This window comes from Dermacentor albipictus, chromosome 1, assembly GCF_038994185.2.
Source record: "Dermacentor albipictus isolate Rhodes 1998 colony chromosome 1, USDA_Dalb.pri_finalv2, whole genome shotgun sequence".
NCBI classification, from domain to species: Eukaryota; Metazoa; Arthropoda; class Arachnida; order Ixodida; family Ixodidae; genus Dermacentor; species Dermacentor albipictus.
The window spans coordinates 474988232-475008616 of NC_091821.1; the positions used below are offsets into that span (position 1 = coordinate 474988232).

The window sequence follows — 20385 nt, forward strand, 5'->3', positions numbered from 1 at the left end:
TGCTGTTAGCTGATCCTCCCCAGCTGCCTTCCCCTTTTGCATATCTCCCAAGGCTTTCTTTACTTCTTCCGGCGTTACCTGTGGGATTTCGAATTCCTCTAGACTATTTTCTCTTCCATTATCGCCGTGGGTGCCATTGGTACTGTATAAATCACTATAGAACTCCTCAGCCACTTGAACTATCTCATCCATATTAGTAATGATATTGCCGGCTTTGTCTCTTAACGCATACATCTGATTCTTGCCAATTCCCAGTTTCTTCTTTACTGTTTTTAGGCTTCCTCCGTTCCTGAGAGCATGTTCAATTCTATCCATATTATACTTCCTTATGTCAGCTGTCTTACGCTTGTTGATTAACTTCGAAAGTTCTGCCAGTTCTATTCTAGCTGTAGGGTTAGAGGCTTTCATACATTGGCGTTTCTTGATAAGGTCTTTCGTCTCCTGCGATAGTTTACTGGTATCCTGCCTAACGGAGTTACCACCGACTTCCATTGCACACTCCGTAATGATGCCCACAAGATTGTCGTTCATTTCTTCAACACTACGGTCCTCTTCTTGAGTTAAAGCCGAATACCTGTTCTGTAGCTTGATCTGGAATTCCTCTATTTTGCCTCTTACCGCTAACTCATTGATCGGCTTCTTATGTACCAGTTTCTTCCGTTCCCTTCTCAGGTCTAGGCTAATTCGAGTTCTTACCATCCTGTGGTCACTGGAGCGCACCTTGCCGAGCACGTCCACATCTTGTATGATGCCAGGGTTAGCGCAGAGTATGAAGTCTATTTCATTTCTATTCTCGCCGTTCGGGCCCCTCCACGTCCAGTTTCGGCTATCCCGCTTGCGGAAGAAGGTATTCATTATCCTCATAATATTCTGTTCCGCAAACTCTACTAATAACTCTCCCCTGATATTCCTAGTGCCTATGCCATATTCCCCCACGGCCTTGTCTCCAGCCTGCTTCTTGCCTACCTTGGCATTAAAGTCGCCCATTAGTATAGTGTATTTAGTTTTCACTCTACCCATCGCCGATTCCACGTCTTCATAGAAGCTTTCGACTTCCTGGTCATCATGACTGGATGTAGGGGCGTAGGCCTGTACAATCTTCATTTTGTACCTCTTAAGTTTCACAACAAGACCTGCCACCTTCTCGTTAATGCTATAGAATTCCTGTATGTTACCAGCTATATTCTTATTAATCAGGAATCCGACGCCCAGTTCTCTTCTCTCCGCTAAGCCCCGGTAGCACAGGACGTGCCCGCTTTTTAGCACTGTATATGCTTCTTTTGGCCTCCTAACTTCACTGAGCCCTATGATATCCCATTTACTGCCCTCTAATTCCTCCAATAGCACTGCTAGACTCGCCTCACTTGATAACGTTCTAGCGTTAAACGTTGCCAGGTTCATATTCCAATGGCGGCCTGTCCGGAGCCAGTGATTCTTAGCACCCTCTGCTGCGTCGCAGGTCTGACCGCCACCGTGGTCAGTTGCTTTACAGCTGCTGGGGACTGAGGGCCGGGGTTTGATTGTGTTGTTCATATAGGAGGTTGTGGCCAAGTACTGCACCAGGGTGGCCAATCCTGCTCTGGTGAGGGGGTGCGTTACCGGTTCTGGTCACCGGGATCAGGCCACACTCCAGGCCTGTTTATGCAATTTTTATCAACACGCGGATTTTTTTTTTAATCCGGTGGAAAATTGCTGGCACCGGGATTCGAACCACGGACCTCTTGCACGCGAGGCGGGTGTTCTACCTCTACGCCACCGCTGCAGCGCTTGAAAAAATCAGCCAGGCGAAAATAAGCTGGCGCTCTTTACTATTGGACAATGCTCTTTTTGCAGTAAGTGATCACAGAGCCGAAAGAATCAGTGAAATGTGCTATCTTCATTTTTTCCACGCGTGAAATTAGGTGCTGATAAATGTCTGATGTAGATCCATCCATTGTTGTTAAACAGAAGCGCTGTAAGCGGGTTTGACAATTATTTTGTAGTGGATCGGGATAAATGCCATAAATTGCTGGCAACTCAAGCGTTATCACGTGGTCTTATAGCGTCTACGCAACCCTGCCTAAGGTAGAGTGTTTCTAAGTACCAAATTTTTTCATTAACTTTTTTGAGTAGTGCCTAGCGTAGACCACGTGTAACTGTTTGTTAGAGAATATGGTCAAAATTCCAGAGCCCTTTTAATTTATCCTGCCACGGGTGCTGCCCAAGGAGGCTTAAAAAGATTCTGCAGTCGAGATCACGTCCTCAAGGTGAAGCAGGCCACCGCCATATTGCTAAGAGAATCGACTAACGCTAGCATTCGGCGGCGAACAGAGATAGTTTTTCTCTCACTTCCACTGGCTTTCACAAGGCCACTTTTGCCGTACAGATGCTTCTCGGTGGATCTGCTTGTGTCGCTGGTCTTAGAATGAAGCTTGAAGGTGTTGAAACTTGTATGGAAGATCGTAATGTCATTACTTAGCCCATGGGAATGCCTTAGCCCGAAACAAGGTTCTGTTATTTTCAAATTAGCCTAAATTTATGCTAACAGAACAAAAGCAGTTGAACTGCGACTGTTCTCCGTATAGTTCAGCGTGCTTTCGAGGGTGAAGTAGGGCCAAGCGCTGGCTCCTTTGTGCCTCCTTTGTGCTGCCTGATCCCGTTCGTCATCCCGAGGAACCACGCTTGCTCTCACTATCCCAGGCCAAGCATCGTTTTCACCAAGCGGAAGTATTTTACTTCGAAAGAATTATGTGCCCCATTACACGAAAATCCAGCGTCGTCAGGGGGACGTCATAGCACGTCACAAAATGCTCGGATTGGCGTCAAATTTCTCAGGCATGTTCGTGCAAATAAATTAAGTTATTGGCTTAGAAAATAACATTTCCTGCATTTACACGTGGGTGGGAATCGAACCCGGGCCTGCGGGGCGCGGGACGTTCAACCTTCCACCGATCTGCCAGAGTAAAAGTGAGCCCAGTGCGTCTGTCTTTGCACACGTCATGTCCCAGCCATCTTGCTAACTAAGCGCGTGGTGTAGTGCGTGCGTCATTGGGCACGTGACGGCGCAGTGAATGGGCAGGAGGTGGCACCACTATGACAGTCTATAAAATGAGCGCTTTCATGACTTTCCGAGGTCTACAAATGGTATGTAGTGTTAAGTGTCTCTACCGAAATGTTTTCTTTCCATGTAAAAAGAAATACCGTTATTTTCTAGTGCTTCCTGATGCTTCCATTCAAATTTCGCATTTAAAATTTTGTACGAAGGCTATATTATACCTACACTATTTGAAACCAGGCTTGCTCGTTTTGCTGTAATAAATTTTCTTGCAGTTGGCCTTTAATTCTATATTGTTACTTTGACTAGGCACGTGGTGTAAAAAACACGGACGCATCCTGCACATTTTGTGTTTTTGTCCTAAAGGCGCTGTGTAACACAAATTACTTGCCACAAAATTTATTGATTTGCACCTTCGAACTCTCAGATCAAACTACTATTATTGCAATATGGAGATCTTTCAACATGAAAACACTGCCACACACACTTGTCGTTCCTACATCTCTGGCAATATCTACTTTCCAGCGCAAGCAAATCTTCCAAACGACGGGGAAGTCGTTGTGTAAGGTGAAGACAAATGCCATGAAGCCGCTACGTTATAGCTGTCCTCAGGGGCCTGATCGGCCCGCCATCATCCGAGCGTGCACTGACCAGCCTTCCCATGTCAGCTTCCCTGGCCTGAAAGCCCTGGCGAACACACCGTCCTCGACACCTTGCCAAATTCATAGCTTCGGGGCCCTACCTAGCCCACCATCATCCACCTAGGTTTACGGTGAACACCTCATTGGCACATGTTCGTAAATAAAATGTTTTAAAATAACCCATCGTCAACCATTTCGCTCCATAGAAATTGCCCGTTTGTACTTGGTATTTTGTAAATACGCTGTTATAAAATTGTCCTTTAATATATATTATTATTTGCATGTATGAAAAACTTTAGCTTCTTTAGCTAATATATTCTATTGCGTTTTCTTAGCTAGTAATCGATGCAGAAAGTAAGGGGGAAATTGCTATCAACAGTACTACTAGCAAAAGCTTCGCAGAAATAATGGCTGCGTGCTCTCTAGCAACGGTATTGACAGTATTCTTCATGCAGAGGGCATTGACCAAAAGCTGGCATTAATGTTGGCAACGATAGTGCGCAGCGCTGGTCCTGCACTAGCAACGCAATGACAGCTGCGTTGGTCTAATATTCGCCCAGTCTTGGCTCTAACGGTGGGGATCGAGCATTGGATTGGGTCGCACTTTGCCCATATGCCAGCCTTTCTTCAAAGCTGGTAGAGATTTCTCCCAGAATCGCGGCACGCTTGGTCCAATGCTGGTGCACTGCCAAGGCTGAGTCTTCAGGGCCAGCCCAGCAGGCAGCAGCAAAGCCTAACACCGTAGAGGTTTCTTTAAAGCCTACTTGCGCCTCATCCCTAGAGGCCACTATTACGCGTGCGTTGCTGCGCACTTTTCTGAGCCTTACTAAATTCTAAGCTGTGCGCCGCCACTGGGCCATCTAGTGGTGTCTTACAAATATTCAGTATGTTTTTCGCATCGATATTGAGCCATTCCTCTGTAACCCTCCCCCTCCCCCCTCCAGAAGGAGAACTAAATACACTGTTATTAAAGTGCACCTCTACGAATCTTCAGAGAAGACCTTGTGTAGCACGTTACCTGCCAGTGTAAGTGTCTTCAGCAAAAGCATAACCTGAATGGCATTGTCGTATTTTGGCATACTTTGAACTCGTAATTAAACAAGTGCCTCGCTTGTTTCGTGTAACTAACGACTGATTCAGAAGATTGCTCAGTCTATTAGAGGTCCGCCTAAAAGCAAATCGCAGAAGTTGAAAAGCCATCACATATCTTTGTCCCGTTCGGCACCAGAGTGCCCGTTTAGCGAAGAGAGTAGTTTTTTTTTTTGTAGAAGAAGCTATGCATAAAATATTTCGCAAGTAAAAATTTACGAGGCGCTAATGCGAGGAGCGTGGAGGGAAGGATTAGAGTATAAGTCAAAAGTGAAGGCGTGGTCTTTTCGCTATGGAAGAGGCAAGCTAAGCTACTGCCTATAAGTTCCTGTCGTGTAGACGAGCAATGCGGGAACATGTCCGCAAGTGTGGGACACGACAAGCCTATACTGGTCTTACCTTTGACCCTTGAAAGACCGACTTTATTTATCCGAAGGTACATCTTCAAAGGTGGGTTTCTTATTGCAGTGTTGCAATATTTATGGAATGGCTTCACAGAGAACAATTACAACAATTTTTAATACATAGCGCTAAAATATTTTTGTGCACAACGTTTTGAGAACATTTTTGGTGTACAGTACAGACAGGGTATTGAATGTGATTACACTGGATGAAGCCAATGGACAATGACAGGAACAAAGCATCAAGGGAATTGCTTGTTTCAATTGATATGTAGAATTGATAAAGAGAAAGGAATGTGTCGATAAAATTTTACCTTGCAATTAAAACAAGAAATGCACCCTATGCTTTCATTTGTGTCATTGTCTGTTGGCTTCATCTATTTGCGACGTAGTGAAAATGAGCCCCTCTGTTTCCGTTCTTCCCGTTCACACACGTACATATATCCCTTCCATGCGGTAAGCTGATTTTATCTATCTGTGTTTTGCCGTGGTTTTATTGATAGCCCCTTGAAGTTATATGGCCGTGATCAAGCTGTCCCAATGTAAGGTGTGAACTAAAAGGAGAACTAGAACTTTGCGCAAAAGCTTATACGCATACCAATGGTAATTTTATATATTTAGCGTTATTGGTTTATGGAAAAATTGATGTATGGAAATAATACGCAGCAAATCAAATAATAGCTGTTTGGAAAGCGTCATTACGCGACAGAGCTTCCAAGTAATACATAAGCTACTGACACACACCATCGACTCCTTTCTTTATGAAAGACTCGGGTGCAACCCGCATATGCCTCGGCAGAAATATTCGATGCCGTTTTCTAAGAGTGAGCTAATCGCTTTATTCCAAACTATAGTCCGAGCTACAAGCTAGTCTCTCTAAAATCTTGAAAGCGTGGAAAATTTTTCTGGCGTGATCGGCGTAAGTACTCTGGGCTTCATGCTGCTGAATGACATTTCGATCAGTCGCCGCAGAAAAAATCGCCTGCCGTAAGACTGTCCCCTATGTACTCACACATGCGTCATAGCGTTTTATGCAGGGATGAATGATAAAGAATTACCTTTTCAGCGTTTCCCACCTTCATTTCGCCCTTGTATGTATGGGTAGTGACCACAGAGGCGATGTTCCGAACTTCAGCATCCAGAGGGACAGCACTCTGAAGACACTTGCGCCAAGCGTTCTTCCCTGGTATGTGGCAGCAAGCAATCCGCGACTCCTACTCTTCCTCCACGAAGAGGCTAACGAAGACCCGTTTCCAACTGAATGCCTAATGCGCATTTAAATATAGGTCGGCATAGAATAATGCGTGAGCGAGAGCAATAGGAAAACCACGAACCGCACTCCACTGAAAGCAATCTTCTTCTTCGTCGTCCACTTCGAGCAGTATTCGCCGGTATTTTCGTACACTGAAAAGTGATGTTTGCTAGGCCGTTTGAGTCTCGATCAGCAGCACTTCCAACGGCAAACATCCCTTTAAATACAGCCTGTATCATGCACTAAGACTTAAAAACGTGCAAATGGCGCATAGCTGGACAGTACCAAGGTAATATTGTTTGCCGTCAATTGTAGAGATTCTGATTATTTTTGACATGCCACCTAATTATGAAATTGGTCTTAATTAATCAACTTCCGAACTATTAAAGTTAGATTAAATGTGTCAATGAGCAATATTGTAGAGAAACATGAAAAATTACAGGGTCTCTTAAGATCTCTCTTAAGAGGTGAACGGCGAAAGCTTACTCTTCCTCCTGTTATCATTCGCCTCTTTCAATTTGCCTCTTCTCCTTCTTGCCTTTCTTTTAATCATTACTGCTACCTACTAAGCATTTTAGTAATTACTAAAATGCTTAATAGGAAGCCAAAACTTAGTAAGACCAAAACTTGTAATCAATTGCGGTCATTACACTCCATCGTTAGACATGTGGTCATATCCTAGTCATCAGTAGTCATTAGAAGTCTTTTCAGTCATTATTTGTCATTGGTGGTCAGTACAAAGCATTTTTAGTCATTTATAATTTATTGTAGTCGGTAGAATTCGTCGTTAGACACATTGATGACTTCGTAGTAATTAGTAGTCATTACGAGTAATTTAAGCCATTATTATTCATTACTGGTCATAACTCAACATTTTCAGTGATTTCTAATCAATTGTAGTCGTTACAAAGTGTCGCTAGACATGTTGGTCATTTAATAGTCATTACTAGTCATTACAGGTCATTTCAGTCATTATTAGTCGTTACTGCTCACTAGTAAGAATTTTTGGTCATCATCATCATCAGCCTGGTAACGCCCACTGCAGGGCAAAGGCCTCTCCCATACTTCTCCAACTGCCCCGGTCATGTACTAATTGTGGCCATGTTATTCCTGCAAACTTCTTAATCTCATCCGCCCGCCTGACTTTCTGCCGCACCCTGCTACGCTTCCCTTCCATTGGATTCCAGTCCGTAACCTTTAATGACCATCGGTTATCTTCGCTCCTCATTACATGGCCTGCCCATGCCCATTTCTTTTTCTTGATTTCAACTATGATGTCATTAACTCGCGTTTGTTCCCTCACCCATGCTCCTTTCTTATTCCTTAACGTTACACCTATCATTCTTCTATCCATAGCTCGTTGCGTCGTCCTTAATTTAGGTAGAACCATTTTCGTAAGCCTCCAGGTTTCTGCCCCGTACGTGAATACTGGTAAGACACAGCTGTTATAAACTTTTCTCTTGAGGGATAATGGCAACCTGCTGTTCATGATCTGAGAATGCCTGCCAAACGCACCCCAGCCCATTCTTATTCTTCTGATTATTTCAGTCTCATGATCCGGATCCGCAGTCACTATCTGTCCTAAGTAGATGTATTCCCTTAACACTTCCAGTGCCTCACTACCTATTGTAAACTGCTGTTCTCTTCCCAGACTGTTAAACATTACTTTAGTTTTCTGCAGATTGTGGTCATTACAAGCCGTCGTTAGACATACTTGTCAGATCTAAGTCATTAGTAGTCATTTAGTCAGTACTACTCTTTATTAAACAGTTCTAGTCATTTCTATTCAATTGTGGTGATTACAAAGCGTCGTTAGACATATCGGTCATTTCGGAGTCATTAGTAGTCATTAAAAGTCGTTAGTAGTCATTACTAGTCATTAATAAAGTCCACCAATCTGTATTATAACGTTATCATTCACTAACTTTCACTATCAATGATTTTTCATTCTTTAATCTGTCTTCATAGGGCGTGATGACGCTTCGGCGGACACTCCGGCGGTCAGGTCTGCTGATTCAAACTTCGCCATGAGCCTAGAAACACTTTCGCCTTAAAAACTCCTGCTACATTTTTCTGTTGCTCAAAACGTGCTACATAAAAAATCACCGCCCGTTCCAGTGCGCGAAGATGGTCGAACAGCGAAGCTGTGTTAGTTACACCGAGTGTAACTAACACGAAAGTCAAATTTCACGAACAGTCAATATTGTAAATCTTTTGTTTCACCATTCTTTCACTTCATTTTTGCTTTTGCTGTAGGCAGATTTTTCCCCAGCAGTACGAACAACTCGTGGTCTTACCATAGCTGTAGCTGGGTTGGAATGTGTGGAACCACTGATCCAACTCTCCGTATTGGGGGCGAGGACTTACGGAGTCGCCATCTGTCGGAAGCGCCTCCCTTGCGTAGTATGAAGGATCACGCGGCGCGCTCCTCCCAGGTTTCGCTTACTCCGCTCAATAAAAACACCACGTGGCAGCCCTCCTGGACATTTCTGTAAGTACTTTCAAAACGAGGGAAGTTTTTACTGTCGAAATAATAACCTTGGGCAAACTGAAAGTACAGAATCGCTTACAGACGCTATTTCTTTACCGAATACGTACAGTGAACGCCACTGCGCGAGGTCACCGCAGTGGAGTCTCCCGAACCGGCTTCTTGCGTGAAAGGTAGGCAGATTCTGAGAGCAAACTATGTGAAATATGTTCTTATAGTGGGCTGTCTGTATAACCAAATGGCGCATAATTGAATGAAGCCTGAACGTAGCGATCACACGGATTCGCAGTGACCGACTGCGCGTCTGCATACATGTCCGCGCACAATGTTTCTTTCGCTGCGAGCACGTTTTCGCACCATGCCGTAAACTTTAGGCACCAGCATATGTGCAATTTACCGTACACAAGTAACTACTCTTGCGTGGACGCTATGAAAGCTGTTTAAAAATAATTTCGTAGTAACTATGGATATCGGCGCCTACGGCGACTTTTGATATGCCGTCGGGACGATTCGATCTTTTTTTCTAAATGCTTTAGACGTAACAATATCGTTATTTCTCACGTTGCGTCGCACTGTATGTTTATCGATCTTCTCAGCGAGCAATTTCCGCCTGCTTCTTTACCGTAATCCAGTGCATTAATTCATAACACAGACATGACCATATGCCATGCCTCTTTTAATGTGCTTGTTACCGCTCCCTTTTTATTGCATTGAACTAGTGAGTACCTAGCATCAACAAGTTCATAGACCAAACGGTCGTGACATTAGCCGGGCAGCGGGCACGGGCGAGTGTCTCAGTGAGCGTTTTCTGGTACTCACCGAACATCGCAGTCCCGCCACTGTAGCAAAAATATTCCTCGTGGCTGTGCTTGCTGCATACGCTAGGTGTAGCCCATGGCTGTCTGCCGGTTCTAAGTTTCGCAAGCCAAGCTTCACGCCAGCTTCTTGTCCTGCCACTACGTCTGAATAAGGCTGACACCGGGCTCCGTTGCGTACGTACGGCACTGCGGCACCGAGCAGTAGCACGGTGCCGTAGCAGTAGCACGCCTCCAAAGGCAGCCACTACCTCTTAAAGTGCTCTCAAATGTTGCCGAGCAGACACCCAAGGCGGGAAAGCCTCACCATTTAATCAGAACCGCAGCGCAGATGGGACTTTAAACTTTCGTTTTCGGTTCGCTTCGGCGCTTCCGAAGCAGCCGACGCGGCCGCTTTGTTACGTGATCCATCATGCTACATCACGCCGACGGTGGCGCCAGCTTTTCCAGTGGTGGAGCTCGCCGCGAATATTGGGCGCAAGACCCACCCCTGGAGATGCGGGCGCTGCAATATTTTTGACGAGTGACGTCATTGTGTTTCTTAGTGAAGTTGCACAAATGTTCGACTGCGGCATACAGAATGACGTCATTGACGGTGTGACCATAGTCAGCCGTTCTCACTTCCGTTCAATGTGATGGATTTGCTCGGTAGAGAAGTCAACAGCATCCGCCCGGCTTTGCCTCTAGCGATTCTTCAAGATTAAATCTGCCCGTCACGTAAGACAATGAATGGCTCGTACCCCGTTAAGCCATGGCTCATACCTTCGTAAACGGGCCTCCCCATTAGCACAACAAAAGAGAAGTGAAACTACGCTGGAATGACGAGCGGCAATGAAGTCAGCTGTGGAAGAGGACGATAAAAGCAGGATCTGTGGCACGAGCGCCTTCGGGCGGTATCACCGAAGAGCGCCAACAAGCCAGCTGTGGAAGAAGACAACAATGTTCGAGCCATTGCTGATGATGATGGTTTTAGCGAAGTCCAACAACGAAGGCACAGTGTCCGCATAAACAGCTTCGCTGGAAAATATTTTTGACAGCAATATTGCACGTCTGGCAGTACGGCCTCACGAGAAAACTATATAACGGCTAACACCCAATGAAGAATGCTTTTTTGTACAGTTGAAACGCTGTCTGCGTGTCGCTGCTTGATACATGGTGCCACAAGTGGGACTCATCGGCTAAATTTTGATAGCCTGCGCTTCCTGAATGCCTGGTGCTGTCTGCAAATGCCGTGGAGAACTGGAAACGCTTCCGTGAGCGTAAAAAAACTTTTCTTCAAAGCGACGGCCCCGGATAATAAGCTTTCGTCAAGTGTAAAAAGCCGCCATCATCTCGCACGTCGCAGGGCCTCACGCGATCGACGTATTTAACACATTTCCACTATCGGAAACTCAGCGTGATGGCTATAACGCCATTGTCAATGCATTCGACGACTACTGAAGTCCCTAGACGAACAAAATTTGAGAACGCTACACGTTTCGATCCCGGTTGTGCAGCTGAAGTCGAAGACATGCAACTTCAGTAGCAAACATGCTACTGTGCACTTTCACAAGCTCCAATTCTGAAAACCCATCCTTTGAACATGCAACACCGTGTTCACGATCTACGATGGTAACATTACACAGCACTTCGGAGAAACGATATTACCGCTTCGTCTGGAAGCTCGTTCTTTCTTGTGAAAATGGCAGGAAAGCATTGTTAGGCCTGCAATCACCTGAGCATTTCGGAGTCGTCTCACCAGTGTATGACGTTAGAAGGGCCGAGTGAGACTGGCAGGAGGAGTTTTCTACGCTGTTTTAAAGTCTAGGTTGCACTCGGCCTCCATACCACCTTTACTTGAGTGCGGATGCACGGTCCCTCGCTAAAACTTCTTGGCGAGTGCCCCATGCACTAAGGTTACCGCTTCGGAAGGAACTAGTCTTCACGTAAGCTGTGGGAATTGTCACCAAGGTCACTGAGCCCACAAACTGGGTGAAGCTGCCTGTCATAGTTCGTAAAAAGGATGGCCGGCTTACAATTTCTATAGACCCCCATGAGATTAACTCGAACCTAAAGCATGAACACTACCAGCTGCCGCGTCGGGAGGACACTGAGGCAGAATTAGCTGTTGCCACTCTGTTCAGCAAGCTAGACAGTAATTGCAGGTTTCATCAGGTCCCTCTCGATGAAGGCTTCAATAAGGTATGCACAGTCGGCACCCATTTCGGAAGGCACAAGTTCCTATGCTTGCTTGAATGCGTAAAGGCAAGGCGCAAAAGACCAGCACTGAAGAAGGACACAAAGGAAAGGACAGGCGCCTTTTGCGCCTCTTTGGCGCCTTGCCTTTACACATTCAAGCATGAACCAACTAGCCCAAGCAAGGGTTTTACTTGTGCCTGCGCTTGCCCATTGGGATGGCGTTTGCCACAGAAGTGTTCGAAAAAACGATGAGTAAAATATTTGAGGGGCTACCGGAAATCGCGTGTACATCACCGATATCCTCGTCCGGGGACTGACGAGTGACGAGCATGACAAGCGTGTTCGTGTGGCATTGAAAGCGGGAGAAGGGCAGGACTGACCGTCAAATGGACAAATGCGTATATGCCACGGAGGAAGTAACATTGGTAGGTGACCGCATATGCAAAGCTAGGGTTTCGCCGGACCCTGACCTAACCAGCTGTAATAATAACATGACCCGCCCTTCCAGCAAGCTAAGAACAGAAGGGTTTCTGGGGGCGGCAAACCATTTTGGGAAGTTGCTACCGAATCTCTCGAAGAAAACAGAGGTCTTAAGGTCCCTGATAAAGAAGGAAACCGCGTTCTTATGGGAACTCCAACACGATCACGAATGAAACAATTTACAGGATATGGTCACATCAGCGTCTATTATAGCAGTTTTTGACCCAGTGAAACCATCGAATGTCTCGCACGATGCGTCAAGTTTTGCTATAGGTGCTGCACTGGTTTAGCAGCAGGCCTAAGGCTGGCGCCCTGCCGTCTATACGTCACGAGTGCTGTCTAGCGCCGAAGGTGCTCAGATCGAGAAGAACACGCTGCAACTTTTTCTTGTAAACGCCTTGGAGTCTTCATAACGGGTTACAAAGTCTTAAACAAAACTTGTGTGAAATGCCCCCCCCCCCCCCCCCCCCCGTCTGCGGCGATATTTTTTTAGTCTGATGTAGTTTGATCTTGTGTCCCAGTACGTGCCCGGGAAGTAGTAGGTCTTGGTCGATACATCACCCTGACTAGCATGATATTACTGTCCATGCAGCTCGCGTCTTCTGAGTCCTCGTGAGTAACAACGGGAAATCCCGACTGGCCTCGGCAACAGTGAAAGATGCTGAGTTGAAGCATGCCACATAGTCCTTACAGAATCAGACACCTGTAGTGAGGGAACTAGCTGCATTTTCCTCTGAGCTATCACATATTGATAGAATTCTGCTCCGTAGCAGCAGAGTGGTCATATCCAAAAGTCTACGTCATGAGTCGTTGCAGAGCCTGCGTGAAGGACACCTGAGGGTCAACATCTGCACGGACCGCGCTAGGCTACTGATGTGCTAGCGTGGATTTAATGCGGCACACGTTAGTCGATGCGAAACTTCAGCATCTGACACTACGAGGAACCCCGAAGCTACAATGGCAGCGCATTCGCGTTCACCTTTGTGAGTACAGGGGCCCGAAATACCCAGTAGCCTACTGTGCTTACTCGAACTACCTCGAAGTCGAGTGCTTGTTCCAGACAACTAGTAAGGAAGTAGTCGCCAAACTTTCTATGATGTTTGCCCGCCGTGGAATTCCTTTGGAAGTGTGCACCGATGGAGGTCCCCAGGTTGTCTCTCGTGACGTCAAGGTGTTCAGAGACCAGTGCGGTTTTATGCACACAATATCCAGCCCACGATTCCACAGGTCCAACGACTTGGCTAAGAAAGGAGTTAAAAAAGTGCGATGATTATTAAAAAAAAGTGAGCACGCAAACGAAGATCTTTGCGTGGGACTGTTGAATTACCGAACTACCCCTCTGAAGGATGGATTGACACCCAGTGGGCTACTCTTGAGAAAAGGCTTCGCGGGATGCTGCCTGACTTTTCAGCCGCCAATGGAAATCCTGCGCAAAAGGGTCCTAAGAGCTCAGCACGTGGTCGTCCTCTCCCAACGCTTTATGAAGAAGATATGGGAAGACACACTAGGATGGGCCGTGGGTTCCGAAGGTTCAAGTGGAATGTGACCCCAAGGTCGTATAGGGTTCGAGCGGAAGGAGGTCAACAGTCCAGAAGAAACCGACAACACCTTCTAAAAACAAATGAACATTTTCATCCAGAGGAGTTCTCGGGAGATGACGCTGTGCTAACTGCGGGGCCTCCAGTGGTTCCATCATGGCCAGCAACGATACAAACTCTACAGTGCCCCGAGGCTGCAGGGCCATCCCAGGAGCAAACTACAGAAGAGCACAACCACACCTCTGCGGTCTCACCAAGCGTGAGCATTATGTCTCCGCCGCTATCAAGGCCAGAAAGTCGGAAGACAGCCGTGTGCACCGCATCTCCCGTGTGACTGATCTACCTTTACGTAATCATGTGTCGTTTTCTTAGCACTCACTCATCTTTTCAATTCATCATGACTGAGTCTGTTTTTTCACTTGATCAAACTAATCCTCTGCTGAAAAAAAGCAGCCCACGCTATCATTAGTACATCTTAACATCCGCAGTATTCGTAGGCACCACGATGATCTTGTCACGTTTCTTCCCATTCTGGACCACGCTTTGTCTTTCCTTTGCCTGAGACGTCGTTGCCATCACGGGACGAAAATCTGTGCGGTTATTCTTCTGAATACTGTCATCGCGAAGGACATCGTAGTGGCGGTTCGGCCATATTAGTAAATTCAGAACTGTCATATAAACGTCGTCATGACTTCACTTCGTGCACCTCTCCCTGCGAATATGTTTGGTTAAAAGTAGATCAAAGTAACGTTCATTCAAGCAGTAACTTGTTGCCGACCAATCGTAATATTATAATTTCGTCCATATATCACTCACCTTCGTCTTCTTATATCGAGCTATGCAGAAAATTCGAGCAGTTGCTGAACAAATTAATTGAAGAGAACGAGGACATTCTAATTTTCGGTGACATTAACATCAATATAACTTACCCTAACAGTCAGTCATGCTCTGAGTACGTTAGCACTTTTCTTAGCCATGGATTTTCTTCCCTAATTTATACTCCAACTCGGTGTGAACAAGGCGGTTCTAGCACTCTAATAGATCACATCCTTTTCAGCTTACCTACTGATAATACCACAGCTTGTGTAGTAAACTATGATATAGAAGACCATTATTTCATAGTTTTTTAGCGCAGGCTCCGCAACATCTCGTCTCTCTAGAAAAAAACATCAGGTCATTCTTTGATTCAAATAAATTGATTCACCTAATTCGTGCGACTGACGGGGCTGACGTGTTTCAGGAGCAATGTGCTGAAAAGCTCTTGCATCTTTTTCAGCGAAAATATCAGAGTGCACTGATTTATGCAGGACTAACTTCACCGGGACGCGCTGGTTTAGTACACCAAGAAAGCCTTGAATCAGCAACAGTTTAATGCGGTCCTTAGAAAAAAAAAGACAACATTCGCAAGAAGCTCAAAGCTCAGCCATATAATAACACATTGCGTTCACGATTCAAAACTTATTTAGACGTCCTTGCAGCCACCTAAAATGTGCTAAGAGTAATTAATATGAAAACGACATCAGACAAAATGGAAACGACACCAGACTGAGCTGGCAAGGTAATAAAGAATGTTTGAACATAATACCCCTGATAATGGCATATCATGCGTCTGCTACAATTCAGGTAATTTAACCGACCCTACGGACGTCGCTAACGCTTTCAGTTACCATTTTAGTGATATAATTTACCTACAGCAGGAAGCACACTTACCGAGTTTAGCACGCAGTCCCTATTCATTTTACTTGTACCCTACAACTTCACAAGAGAGAGAGAGAGAAACAACTTTATTGAGCCGAGCTCGACATCTTCTTAGACGCCGTCGATGGAAGTGGTTCCCTCTTTACGGGACCCATATTGCTTACCTAGCCGCCTGGCCCCTGGAGATCAGGACGAGCTGGTCTTCCAGGGCGGTGCTGGTTAGCAAGGTCTCCCATCGCTCGGTAAGGGTGGATGAGGGATGGGGTAGGGTAGCGGGGCAGTTAAGAGGTGGGGGGATCGCCTTGATGAAATCGCATACTACAATGACGTGTTGGAGCGTGCCTAAATGAGTTTTGCAGAAGTTACAATCCTTCTCGTACCTTTCCGGGTACATCTTGTTTTGAAGGTAAGGGTGCGGGAAGGATCCTGCCTGTATTTGCCTGTAGATCGCTTGCTGTTCTCTGCTAAGCGATTTGTGAGGATCGGGGTAACGGCGCCTCTCCGTCTTATAATGGTTCGTAATATCTCTGTAACTAAATATGGACTGTGGCTCACCTTCCTCAACCCGGTGTTCCATCTCTCGGGCGAACTGGTGGGCAAGTTCGTTGCCCTCCAGCCCAGAGTGAGCCGGTGTCCATATTAACTCAACTTTCCTTTCAGGTACGTCGCGTTTACTTTGGAGAATATCTAGTGCCGCAAGAGACACCCACCCCTTCCTGTATTTGTTATACGCCTTTTGCGAGTCGGTGACAATTGTTCCCACCTTGGGCTGCGCGAGTGCTAGCGCTATAGCGGCCTCTTCTGCCACCTCTGGAAAAGACGTCTTGATGGAGGCGCAGGTTACGAGCACATCCCGCGTCGTAACTGCCAGCGTTGCTTTCGATGAAAACTTGGGTAACGAAGCGTCTGTGAAGAGAGTGACCCCCTCTTCCTCTTCTACTATTTGACCCAAAGTCTCCGTCAAGGCCGCTATACGAGCTGCTCTGCGGCCGTCGTTACGATCCGACCTCATGTTTCTAGGCAGTGGCTTACTGTGGATTTTATGCACCCACAACCTGGGTAACGGCCCCGTTTCCTTCCGCTCTGCCTCTTGCCAGCCCAACTTGGCAAGAACGCGACGTCCCGCCGACGTCTGACTGAGCCGAACTCTTTGATTAGATAGATGAGCTTCTAGTAGCTCTTCGACGACGTTGCGCTTGGCCATGCCGAGAAGCTTGTCGGTCGAAGAATGCTTCGGAATGCCCAGCGCCATCTTGGTTGCCTTTCGTATAATGACGTTCAACTGGTCCCTGTCTTTTTTCAGTAACTTGAGGTACGGCGCCGCGTAAACGATGCGCGACGTCAAGAAGGCCTGGACGAGCGTCAGTACATCGTCCTCCTTCCATCCCCTTTGTCTGTTTGTGACTCTTCTGATCATGTTCGAAATTTGTTCCGTTGAAACTTTGATTTTGTCGATCGACGCCCCCGCCTTGCCATTGTTCTGGAAGATGACACCCAGGATACGTGCTTGCGTGGTTGGTGTTATGGTCGTCCCGTCGATGGTGATGCGTACGTTCTCTTGGTCTCCTTTCTTTCTTCTTGGCTTGATGACGAGTAACTCGGGCTTCTGTGGCGAGCAACTGAGGTCGCACGATTTAGCGAACTCGTGCACGGTCTTTGCCACTCTCTGAAGGGTCTCCTCCATCCAACTCTCCGACCCTGCCCTCGACGTCCACACAGTGATATCGTCTGCATAGAGAGCGTGATCTATGCCCACTGTGTCTTGAAGCAAAGTCGGGAGAGGGAGGAGTGCCAGGTTGAAGAGAAGCGGCGAAAGAACCGATCCTTGCGGAGTGCCTCTGTCTCCCAGGGCTATCGGTTCCGACTTCTCCTCTCCAATTTTGATGGTTGCCGTTCTATTGGTTAAGAAATCCTGCACATACTTGAATGTTCGCTTTCTGCATCCCGTTTGGTGCAGGTTACGAAGAATACTTTCGTGTGTGACGTTATCGAAGGCCCCCTTGAGATCGAGCGCCAAGATAGCTCTTGGCGTAGGGGTTTTCGCTTGCTTGATAACCAGCTCGTGTATTTGCACCAAGACGTCTTGCGTGCTCAGGTGCCTCCGGAATCCGTACATGGTCGGTGGCATCTGATCAGTGACATCCAAATGTCTCTGTAGTCTCTTGAACACCATACGCTCGACCACCTTCCCTACACATGACGTGAGGGAGATGGGGCGTAGATTGTCGACGTGGGGTGGTTTCCCCGGCTTGGGAATGAAATGCACCTCCGCTTCTTTCCATTCTTTTGGTAACGACCCCTTCTCCCAGGACGCGTTGACGAGGTTTAGCAGTTCAGCTCGGCTTTTGTCGCCCATATTTTTTAGCATCTTGCATGTAACGCCGTCAATTCCCGGTGCGCTGCCTTGATTACTTTCGTCGATGGCCGCAACCAGCTCCAGTTCGGTGAAGGCTTCGTCCATCTCGACGTTGCTATCGCCTTCATACTCGTGAGTCGGGTTACCGCTCTTCTCGGTCTTGAGGTATTTACTTGTGAGTTCACGAATGAGCTTCTCCCCGTCCCCGTCGTAACTGTTGATCGTTCTTGTGAGGTCTCGGACGCATGCGCTCTTGCTTTTTAATGGATCTATGAGGTGTCGCAACAGCTTCCAAGTCTTCTTCGTAGACAGTGTGCCTTGCAGGTCATCACACATCTTCATCCAGTTTTCCCTGCATAGTTGTTCCGCATACTCGGTCACTTGCTTGTTGAGCGCGCGTATACGTCTGCGAAGCTTCTTGTTATGTCTTTGCCTCTTCCACCTTCGAGTAAGACCGTGCCTGGCCGCCCACATGTGACTAAGCCTGCTGTCTACGAAGGGAATTTGCGTGGTAGTAGTAATCTTCTGCGTAAATTTCTTTACAAATTCGCGTTGCTTTTTGGCCCATGCCTCATACGACTTGGTGTCTTGGTTTTCGTCCTCGCCTTCACTGTCTGCGCTTCTACGTAACCGGTCCCAGTCTGTAATGTTGGCTTGACCCAGTTTCGCCTCGATGTCAGTCCCCCAGAGGGTTACACAAATTATATCGTGATCCGAGCCAAGATTATCCCCCGTGTTACGCCAAGTTACGTCGAGGTTCCTCCGAACTAGCGTCAGATCAGGTGTGGTGTCTCTGACCGTGCTAGTGCCTGTCCTGGTTGGTACGCCGGGTTCGTTAACCACCTCCATGTCGTGGTCCTCTATAGCTTTAACCAATTGGTTTCCTCTTTTGGACGAATATTTATAACCCCACATCGTGTGGGCGGCGTTAAAATCTCCTAGCACTAAAATCGGTCTTGTTTTTGCTTCTTTAATGCAGTCCAATATGGTGCCTTCAAAGTCAATGACCCTGCTGGACGGTCGGCAATAAACATTCAGGACGAAAAAGTTCTTGTCCCCCCCCCCACTCTTCTGCTGTGAATTTCGATGAGCGTATGCTCGCAGCCTCGCTGAGCGGTCACGTGTTGTGTGGCCGCCACGTTGCTGCGGACCAAGATCGCAGTACCCTTTTCGCTAGGGTCCGTATACGTAATGTATCCCGCGAGCTTGGCCCGGCCGTTGGTCTCTTGTAACGCTATGATATCCGGTTTTTGGTCGAATTTATCAACGAATAGTTGTAACTCCCTATCTTGTTGCTAATACTCCTACAGTTCCATTGAAATAACCTCGCAGTCTCTTTCTGCTTTCCTTTAGTCTTCGTCATTTTCTACTTTTTGAGCGGTAGATTTGCGCACGGAACCAACTTTTGGCGGCCTGACCCGTAGATTAAGCCGTGGTGACTTCATCTTGGCAACGGTGAGATGCTTATTTTTCGCATCCATAGTCATGACTCTAACGGAGAGTTGGCTGCATTTGGCCTCCACATTATCCATTCTTACTGTTAGATTGTTCACTTGCGCAGACATTTGGGAAACTTGGCTGGAGATTTGCGTAAGCATGCTCATGACCGACTCCATTGTCGGAGCAACGGCGGCCTCAGCCTTCTCTTCCTCCATGGCAACCACTGCCGTTTCTGTCTGTGGAGTTTGCGTCACTGACTGCGTCAACGCCGGTGATGTGATCTGCGCCGATGACGTGATCAGCTTCGTCACCGCTGGAGTAGCGCTGGTGGTGTCTCTCTTGGGTACTTTCCTTTTAACTGCAATGACGTCATTATCACTGTTCTTTGTTCTACTGAGCGTCTCGATACGCTCCATCATTGCTTTTATCTGATTGTTTTGGTTCTTGATTTGATTGTTCTGCCTCTCTATCATCTCCTTGAGTTCCAAACAGTGTCTACACTCGTTGTCTTTGGAAGGGCGGGAGGAGGGGAGGGGAGGGAAATTGCTATTGTCGAGAGCGACGGGAGACCCCGCTGCCCAGCCCACCTGTTTCTCGGCGCCGTTGCTCCGCCGGGTCTTCGACTTGGACCTCGAACGAGATTCTCGCCTGCGAGCCCCAGCTGCCGATGGTGACCTGGTATCGCTCGTGCTTCTCCTTCGCCTGGTCTGGGAGCGGCTGCGACGCCCGCTCGGTGGCTGCCACGCTGTCTGCTGCCACGCTGGCCCCTCGGCTGCTGCTGCTGCTGCTGCACCTGTTCTCGTTGCTGACGTTCCCAACGCCGTTTACGAACGACGTATGGCGTCTTGAATCTCGCTGTACACTCCTTGTCCGCGGTGAGGTGGTTGCCCCCGCAGAGGCTGCACTTGGGGTTACTGCAAACGTGGCTTTCTTCAGGATTCTTCATGCCGCAACCACGGCATATCTTGTCTTCGG

General features: G+C 47.2%; 1 protein-coding gene across 3 annotated transcripts in view; it reads right to left on the bottom strand.

Moving 5' to 3' along the window:
• The window catches only part of LOC139054841 (uncharacterized), a 135881-nt gene extending 129357 nt beyond the window's left edge, over positions 1-6524 (bottom strand). For all 3 annotated transcript variants that reach the window (XM_070532488.1, XM_070532487.1, XM_070532486.1), the window contains exon 1: positions 6224-6524. In XM_070532488.1, the coding sequence (XP_070388589.1) occupies positions 6224-6247 (24 nt within the window). In that variant the 5' untranslated portion in view covers positions 6248-6524. The remainder of the gene's footprint in view (positions 1-6223) is intronic.
• Positions 6525-20385: the final 13861 nt, after the last annotated feature.